The sequence below is a fragment of the Chiroxiphia lanceolata genome (assembly GCF_009829145.1).
Source record: "Chiroxiphia lanceolata isolate bChiLan1 chromosome W unlocalized genomic scaffold, bChiLan1.pri scaffold_78_arrow_ctg1, whole genome shotgun sequence".
Classification (NCBI taxonomy): domain Eukaryota; kingdom Metazoa; phylum Chordata; class Aves; order Passeriformes; family Pipridae; genus Chiroxiphia; species Chiroxiphia lanceolata.
In genome coordinates this window covers 31300-40916 of record NW_022476509.1, presented here as the reverse complement: position 1 = coordinate 40916, position 9617 = coordinate 31300, and the positions used below count along the sequence as shown (strand labels likewise).

The 9617-nt window shown below is 53.3% G+C and overlaps 1 protein-coding gene across 1 annotated transcript; it reads left to right on the top strand.

Annotated features, from left to right (window-relative positions):
* Positions 1-2998: 2998 nt before the first annotated feature.
* Positions 2999-3647, top strand: LOC116781598 (zinc finger protein 154-like). The gene has a single exon (XM_032677254.1). It carries the CDS (start codon positions 3031-3033, stop codon positions 3547-3549), a length of 519 nt encoding a protein of 172 aa, XP_032533145.1. The 5' UTR covers positions 2999-3030; the 3' UTR covers positions 3550-3647.
* The last annotated feature ends 5970 nt before the right edge of the window (positions 3648-9617 follow it).

Sequence of the window (9617 nt, the reverse complement as noted above, 5' to 3'; positions counted from 1 at the left end):
TGTTGAAGGTGAGAGTGGATGTGGCCTCAGTGCCATGGTCTGGGAAGCACAGCGGGGTTGGATCCAGGGTTGGACTTGATGATCTCAGAGGTCTTTTCCAACCCAGCTGATTCTGTGATTCTGTGATTGCCATTCCTGTGGCAGCACATGCTTGAGGCTCTGTCCCCAGGGTGATAGAGATGTCTGTCCATATCTATCTCCAAGGTTAGTCTGTAAATGTGTGGTGTTAGCAAAGCAGGCTAAGTTGTGGGATGGTTGTAGAAGGAGAAAGAAGCCCAGAGGCCAGTGCAAGCAGGCAGCCCTCAGCTTGCACCTGATGTCCCCTCCCTGCAGGTTCCTGTCCTTGAGCCCAGGCCCTGAGGTGAGGCTGAGAAGTGGCACGGAGGTGAGCCCAGAGCTGTCCCTGAGGTGAGACTGAGAATAAGTGCAAGGCAGAGGTGCTGCTGAGGAAGGAGAGCCCCGTGGTGGGGAAGAGGCGAAGGTGCCCATCCCCGAGAAGGTGCTGTGTCCATCCCCTGTGTGCCAGGTGAGCTGGGGCTTTGCTGCAGAGCTGCGGGCGCTGATTTGAGCGGCTGCAAGTGCTGAGATGGTGGGCACCCAGGAACACAAACTGGAGCCTATAAGGAGGAGCAGAGAGAGCGGTGGCAGTGTGGGGGTCCAGGTTGTGCCTGTGCCTTCCCCTGCAGGCCCAGTCTGTCCCTGCTGGGCCCCTGTCCATCCCCATCAGGTCCCTGCCCGTCCCCCCCGGGCTGAGCTCCCCCAGGAAGTGCCGTGGAGCTGAAGCTGCTGCCATCCCCCCCCTGCAGCTGCTGCCCCAGCCAAGGGAGCAGCAAAGGCAGGGCCAGGAGCAGAGGCAGCAGCAGGGGAGCCCTGGGGGGGCCGGGAAGCTCTTGTGTGGGTCGGGAAAGAGGCGCTGGGCACGAGGCCGGGGCTGTGCTGAGCAGGCCCAGCCCTCACATCCCCCCAGCCAACGCCGGCTGCCCGGGGGGCTTGGGAGGGACCCCCAGCCCGTGTGCCCCACACTGAGCTGGCAGAGAGAGAACCAAGGGACAGGGCCACGGGTGAGGGACAGGCAGGGCCATTGCAGGGCCATGGTGAGGGCACAACCTGTGTCAGCAGAGCTGCCCAGGGCCGGAGGCAGCCGGGGGTGTTGGTACCAGGCAGTGGTGGGGCCGAGCAGAGCACGAGGCCTCTTGCAGACTCCAGGAGCAGCCTCCCACTTGCCAGCCCTGCCCTGGTGGGGTGACACTGTCCCCTCCCTACAGGACACTCCCCCCCAAATCTTTGGGGGCCTTTTGTGTTTATTCCTGGTTGCTGATTCCTGCTGGGGACCTGAGGGCAATCCCATCCATGGGGTACAATCTCCTCTCCAGAGCTTGACTCACTGCAGACTTTGCAGGGAAATCTGTGCTGGCAGCTGCATCCTGAGCCCAAGTGCAGTTTGTACCCCTGAGTGCTGATCCATCCTGGGGACCCAAGGGATCCTCTGCCATTCCATCCATGAAGCAGGAGTCACCCTCCTACCCTTGACTCCCTGCAGAGGAACAAGTGCCATCTCTCTGTGTGGGAGAAGCCAGATGCTGCCCCTGGGCCATCAGAAATGGTGCTGAAGCCTCTTTCAGCCCAGCCCCGTGTGCAGTTTTCTCATCCCCTCACCGAGTGCCCGCTCCCCCAACCGGCACTGACCAGCCAGGGCGTTTGGCACACTTGGTTTGGTGGTTTGGAGAAACAGCCCCAGACTGGCAGGGGGCCAGAGAACCTTGAGGAACAGCCCTGGCCTGGTGCCTGCACTGTCAGGGGACCAGGGGATCGCTGCTCCATGGAACCAGCTGGAGCTCTGGGTGACTCTGAGCTGAAGGGCCTGTGACCTGTGGATGAGTCCAGGATGGAGCAGAGACCCCCCTGCAGCCCGGGAGGAGCCCACACCAGATCAGGGGATGCCCAAACGAGGCCGAGAGCCTGTGGGAAGCCCTTGCAGAGCCAAGGGAGCAAAGCCCTGGTTGTTCCCCCAATTTGTTTTTGGAAGACTTTTTTTGGCCTAATCTTCATATTTTTGAGTATTTTTTAGCTGAATCTCAACTTTTTGCAGTTTGGGGAGGCAGGGGTCTTCCTACTGTTTCTGAGAGGGTTTTGCCTGAATCTGGGTGGTTTGGGTTTTTCTGGGCTGAATCTTGGAGTTTTGGAGGTTTTTATGGACACAGGAGTTCTAGAGATGGACTTGGGCAGGAGGAACCCCCAAGCCAACACACTCAGCCCTTGTTTTTCCCCCCATCAGGATTTGTCCTTCCCAAAGCTTGGGCGGATGGAGGAGGAGGCTGCGAGGAAGAGGAAGATGCCTTGGGCCCCCCAGGCAGGTGAGGAGGAAGTCAGTGGCCCTTTGGGCGGGTGTTGTGCTGGCTCTGTCAGCCGAGCATGGCCCCGGCTGCAGGACAACCCCGCTACCGCCGCCGTCCTGCCGGGGCCGGAGTTGGGGGGATGTCCTTGGCCTTCCCTGTGGGCCGGAGGCAAATCCCCTCCCTGTCCTTCTTGCTTCCTGCCCCAGGCCCCGAGCTGAGGACGGAGAGCCCGGAGGACAAATCCCCCCGTGAGACCCTGTTGGGAGAGGCCGTTTTGAAGGGCTCCCCGGCACAGGAAGGCAGCGGGGAGGAAAAGGGCTGGAGATCCCCCCACAGGAGGGGCTCCAAAGCCATCCCAGGGTGCTCTGAGGAGGAAAGAGCCAGCCTGTGCCGGGAAGGCGGCCGGAGCTTGAGGGGGAGCTCTGAACTGGTGGTCCCTGAGCAGCATCCAAGCAGGGAGAAGCCCTTCAGGTGCTTGGAATGTGGGAAGAGCTTCAGGACGAGCACCACCCTCCTCAGCCACCAGCACATCCACACTGGGGAACAGCCCTACCTGTGTGGGGAATGTGGGAAGAGCTTCAGGGACAGCTCCACCCTGATCCGACACCAGCGCATCCACACTGGGGAACGGCCTTACCCGTGTGGGGAATGTGGGAAGAGCTTCAAGGACAGCTCCAGCCTGAGCCAACACCAGATGATCCACACTGGGGAACAGCCCTACACTTGTGGGGAATGTGGGAAGAGCTTCAGGAAGAGCTCTCACCTGATCCAACACAAGCACATCCACACTGGGGAACGGCCCTACACGTGTGGGGAATGTGGGAAGAGCTTCAACTGCAGCTCCAACCTCCTCAGTCACCAGCACATCCACAGTGGGGGACGACCATATGAGTGTGTGGAATGTGGGAAGAGCTTCAACTGCAAATCCACCCTGATCCGACACAAGCACGTCCACACTGGGGAACGGCCCTACAAGTGCTTGGAATGTGGGAAGAGGTTTCCGACCAGCGGGAATCTCCTGAAGCACCAGCGGACGCACACGGATGAGAGGCCCTTCCGCTGCACCGACTGCGGGAAGGGCTTCAACCAGAACGGCAACCTCGTCAGGCACCGGCGCATCCACACTGGGGAGAGGCCCTACAAGTGTGGGGAATGTGGGAAGAGCTTCCCCCAGAGTTCTAACTTGACCAAACACCAACGGACCCACCAGTAAGGGAAGCCCTACGAGTGCCTTGACTGCAGGAAGAGTTTTGGCTGCTACTTCCACCCCGAATGAACCCCCTGATGGTGAGGCAGCTCCTGGAGTCCAGTGACTGTCAGTCCATCCCTTTTGACCACAAAGAGCCAGTCCCCTTTCCCAGGGGCAGGTTCTTCCAACAGAACCCTTCCTGGAGATGTGTGGAGATTCCTGCCTTGGCTGGGGACCCCCTAAGGTGACTACTGGAGGTTGAGAGCAGAGATCTCCCCACCAGCATTGGTCTGGGGGAGTTCCATCCATCTCTAATTGAGAATTCTTGCTTTTGTGCCAGCTTGAGTAGAATTGCTTCAACAATTGCTTTAGTGTAGAGCACTGTCCTATCTTATTCTGTAGTCCTGGTAGTTTTAGTGTTTCTATTGTGCAGTAAGGAATTCTGATGAAGATGTTTTGTCTGATCATTTGTAATGCTAAGTAATTAATTTCTATCAATAGATGTGATTTACCATCATAAAAGCTGGGGGACCAAAGTGTTTCAGTAACACCTCTGTAATTCCTCTAAACTGAAACTGTTGGCATAACCCAAGGCTGAAGTTGCATCCGGCATCCCCCAGCACCCCACAGTAAGTTGGGAGCTCAGGAGGGCCACCCCCCTTTGCCAGCCCCCCTGTGCCCAAAGACCCCCATGGGACCATCGGACCTGCCAAGCCAGCCCCCTTTTTCCACCCTTCTCCCTGTTCGTCCCACTTTTTCATTGTTCCCTCAAGCCCCAATTTACCCCCAAACAGTTTTGGAGTCCCAACTCCCACTTTTAACCCCCCCTCCTGTGGGTGCTGAAGGAGAAAATGAGGCTGCACACACAGAGTTCCATTCTGGGACTTGTCCACCGACACTTTTCTGTGTCCCGTTTTATTCCTCTTCTCTCGTGAGCAGCACCCGGTGTTTGTCTTTTAGTCCACCAGAATTCCCAGCATGGCCCCAAAGCAGTGCCCTGATCCCACATATTCCCCTCCCCTCATGTGCTGACTGTGTTCAACCACCAGAAAAAAACACAGGCTGGTCATGCAGGCTGGTTCAAGTGCATTTCCACTTAGAGAAACAACCTTCTCTGTCTCCAAGCACTCAGCCAAGGTCCATCCTCCCTTTGCATTCCCATGAACTCAGTGCAGGTGCAGAGTGACTCTGCTTGGTCCCACCTCTGCCCGTTTTGTTTGGACACGCGGAGTTCACGGCCAAGAGGGCCAGAACCTGGGCTTCTTGTCTTGGGCTTGTCCCATGTGCTTCCAGAGCACTTGGAATATTGAAACCAGACAGATTCTGAAACCCCTGCTCCTGATGCTGCCACAGTTGCTCCCCTGTGACATCACATCTCTCCTGTGACATGACATCTACCTTGTGCCATCATATCCTGCCAGTGACATCACATCCTCCCCGTGACGTCACATCATCCTCTGTGACATCACAACTCCCTTGTGACGTCACATCCCCACCTGTGACATCACATGCCTCCTATGACATCACATCGTCCACTGTGGCATCACAGCTTCCAGTGACATCACATCCACCCTGTGACATCACATCTCTATGATGTCACATCCATCATATGACGTCACATTCTTCCTGTGACATCACAGCTCCCCTGTGACATCATGTCATCCCCGTTACCTCATCTCTGGTGGCTGTCTGGGGAGCTTTCCAGGCGTGGATGTTATCACAAAAAAGAAACTCTCTCCTGAGCAGACTGCGTCCTGTTCGTCCTGTCCTGCTGCCTGCAGGACAACTTCCCCCTCGGCACACCCCCAGCCCCAGCCTTGTTTGGGAAGCTGAGCTCTGGCTGAGGCTTTCCCCAGGAGAAGCCTCCTTTGTCTCTCCTCAGGGCAGTCCCCCCAGCACCCAGCCAGGATAGGGCACAGAATGAGTGACCCCTGCTCTGCCTCCCCAGGGGTGTCCAGGCATCCCACGAGGTGTCTGCTGTTGCTGCATCACCACCTCCCCTCACCAGAATGGATTTGGAAGGCTTTCCAAGCACAGGGAGCCAGAGGGGACCAGAAGGAAACCTCAGGGCTCCTAGAGGGACTAGAGGACAAACAGGGAGTCTGGGTCACCGCCCCCATGGCAGAGGATGGGCCTCCACTGTCCCTCTCTTGCACCGGTAACATGTTTCCATCTGTTCTGCCCTAGGGGAAAAGAAGTATCCTTTGACTTGGAAGAGCTGATGAGCATCATCTTGTGATGCCCTGGGAGGGGATTAGTTTTGACGGAATCACCTACAGGAAAGTTTGGAGACCTCCCTCAGTGTGCCCTGTGCCGGTGCTGAGCACATGGAGGGAAACACACCAAGAGTCAGACGGCCCTGCCCAGAAGAACTGACTGCCTGAAAGAAGTTCTTGCATTTTCTCTTTTTTAAAACCCACTTCCTTCCTCAATATTGCCTCTGGCACGGGTGGCCGAGAAGGGATAAAACAGGAAAGAAGCCTACAAAATATGCTCCAAATACAATGGATTTTCTAGTCTCATGGCTGGAAAATGCAGTCTCCGGGATAGTTTCCAAACTAGGAAAGAGACTGCTTCTTCCACTCTACCATGTATCTCATCTGTCATGAAGTTGCTCTGCCTACATGTGCTCTAAGGATTATTGGATGTCATCCTAGGCATGCCCACAGTTATGTACTGATGGCCTTGCCTTTCAGAGAGGGCACTGCTGTGGGGGAAAGCACAAGAAACTCTGTCCTTGGGAAAACAGAGGCTTTGCTTTGTCAGCCTCTTGAATCTGGGTCTTGCTCAGGGCAATCAGTGCAAGTTTCAGAGAACGGCACTTCTTATTTATCCAATCAATCACATAAATCCCGAGCTGTCAGAGGCTTGCTCTGCTTCCTGCCCTAAATGTCTGTCCTCCTTAGCAGGTGGACTGGCACGACCTGGCTCTCTAAAAGATCCTCTTCCAATCTTTTGGCAGTTTCCATAGATGCCAAACAAGCATCCTTGTGGGAAAGGGAAGAAAGGTGCAACAAGGAAAGCCAATAATGAGAGAATAGCTGGGCTAAACCGGTCTCATTGAAGTAGTACTTGATAGACACTTCCCCTGTGTGTACCAAGGGGTAAAAAATAGGTCTGTCTCCTTTCCCTATTTACAAACCCCTAAAGGAAGAAAGTTGCCTGCTCATCTTGCTGTACAGAAGAGGGGAAGGCAAAAACAACAGTGAAACTCAGGCAAATTAATTGTTTTAAAACCTCAGGGAAAAGAATCCCCAAAGATGTCTTTACAGTCAGTCAGCTTCCCACCATGGGAACTTCACAGCAGCTTTCCTCTGCCACACCTCAGGATCTACGGGAAGTTGAAGCAGTGGCACATCAACCTACAGGAGAAGCCAATAGGAAGAGAGGCTTGACACTTTCTGAACCGCTTCAACCTAGTTCCAGTCTCTCTGCTTATCCCTACAGATGCCTTCCCGAGCAGAGGGAGCATTTCCCAACCATGGCACTCTCACTGCCAGACCCTTCTCCAGCTTCCCTGGAGATCCTCATTGCCTTGCTCTCCCCATGGAGATGCACCCTCAAGTGATCAGACCCATCCCTGTCCTCTATCTCCCAGAGGTCCCATGTGATCTTAGAAGTATTCTCTTTCATTCTGAGAGCTGGGGAGAGTGGAGTATTCCTCAGGAAGAACAAATTTAGAAACAAGCTACCGGACAGTTTTATGAGTTGTCAAACTTATTCTTCCCAGTTGTCACTGCAGCATTAGGAAGCTCCCTCCAACTCTGTTTTTTTCCAGTGACTGAGAACTGGCATGGGGAATTGTGGTGGTCAGTAGGAGGGCAATAAATGTAGCAAAGAGGGCTTGAAATATCTTATAACACCTCTGAGGAAGAAGTAATACCCAGGCAGATGAGCAACATATTCTAATTCTCATATGATCCTATTTTTGACCTTAATTCTAATGAACAGGACCTGCAGGTTGCACTAAACCCAGTGGAGACATCTTGATTTTCAGCAGATACGGACACAGTGTGGGTTTTGTTGTCTAGAGTGGGGCAGTCAATTCTGCTTGGGTCACTGAGGGCAAGAAAGACACTGAGGTGCTGGAGCGTGTCCAGAGAAGAGCAACGGAGCTGGGGAAAGGTCTGGAGCACAAGTGTGATGGGGAGCGGCCGAGGAAGCTGTGGGGGTTTGGCCTGGAGAAAAGGCGGCTCTGTCACATGCTGGCTTCCTTTCTGCTCCAGCCTACAAAGAGTGGGTATCATACACTTCCCCCTGATCTGCTGGCCTTTCAGGAATTGCATTCCCTGTCTGACTCCTTAGAGCAGGGGGGAAGTTCAACAGTGGGAAACCTGCTGAAAATAGATCTCAGCCAACTAACTGGAAATCCTAAAAATAGAAGTACTCTCTGTTTCTTTTTGCCTTCAGTCAAACTAAGGGAATGGATTTAATAGCATGGAACTGAACTGTGTGCAAACAGCTCTTCCCCTTTGCAATGATTTCACAGCAAGACAGACCAGAGTCCAGGTCTGCACAGTTATCCACAGGGTCACAGGGACAACCTGCTGTTGCAGCCAAAGACACTGTGGAATCCCAGAAAGACAAACTTCTCCAGCTCGTGCCACATCTCCAGGGTCTTTGTGGACTCTTCTGAAGTTTGACAGTTCTGCCTTCCTACTGTTGCCTTGCATTTGCTGAGGCAGTTGGACTAGATGACCTCTCCATCCAAAATGATCCAACGATCCTGGGAGGATGCACTGAGCCAAGGCAACCTAGAAAGCTGCAGAGTTAGGAAAGAAAGAAGAACAACTCCCCTTTCAGGGAGACTTCCCACCTCCATTAGTGTGTGTTGTTTGACCTTTGTTGCTGGGTAAAAGACTGCAGTCTTTTTGGTCGACAGATGCAATCCAGTGCTGCATTGCACAGCTTTTGCTGACAGCTTTTTTCCTGGGGAGGGCCTAGTCTTTTCCTCTTTTACAAAAAACACCACTAGCACCCAATGTTATGTCTCCAACACTCCTTTATTTTTTTGGAACAGTGTGTCTACTAATAAAGATGTGTGGGCTTTGGGGTTTTGGGGCCAATGTAGCCTTCCTTTTCCTATTCATATGGTTTCCACTACCTTGTTAGCTTGTCATATCCCCCCCCCCCCGCTTTACAGCCCCAAATAACACGTTTTTCCTCTCCCCCTGTGAACCCTCACTACTTTTCTCTCAACCATCTTCCATCCAAGCCAGCAGCTCTCTTCCCTGCCAGTGCTGCTGCTTGGAGAACCAGAAATCCTGGGCTGTCCTTTGCATGTTGACAAACAAAGCAGTGGCTTCTTCCCTTGGGGACTGAAAGTGTCACCTCCCCCAGACTGGGGCCTGGAATTCCAACCACATTCCTGACCTTGGGTTTCACAGTTACCCATCAGTTTGGGGGAGGGGAAAAGAAAAAAGGTCAAGAGATTACAGCAGCAAGTGAACTGGGGCTAAGTGTACCTTCATTTTCTCAAGTTGTTCCGGAGAAATAAATAAAAATAGTATTATGGAGAAAAAAAGGCCAAAGCCAGGTATCAGTTTCCTGAATTTGATCAGGGAATACAGAAGAAGAAGATACCTGCAAACACACATCTGCACTAACTTCTCAAACTGTACAGTGCAAAATCTGACCCCAAGGAGTCTGTACAAAACAGTGGGAATGGAATCAGAGAGGGGAAGGAAAACATCGTCAGCAGTGCCTGTCCCAGTCCAGGGGCATTACTGAGCAGCACCTACATTCCCATGGCTCTCTGGGCAGGTCATTTTTCCTGTGTGCCAAACAGCACATCTTGAAGCTTCTTCCCACTGAAATACTAGAGACATTTCAGGGCTTCTGAACAGCCAGATTCTCAAAGCACAACTACCTCAAGGCAAGGGAAGAAGTGAGATTCAGTGGCACTTGGCAGAAGCTGCCCAGGGCATTGTGTCAAATGGGTATTTACCAAAAGGAGCAACGAGCTCAAACCATCAGGGAAAGAGCCAGATGATGAAAGGGTGTTAGCTGCTGAGAATTTCTTTGGGAAGAAGTAGACTGTTCACTTGAGATAGAAATTTGCAATATACCATGGAACCTTATTCAAAGTCCAG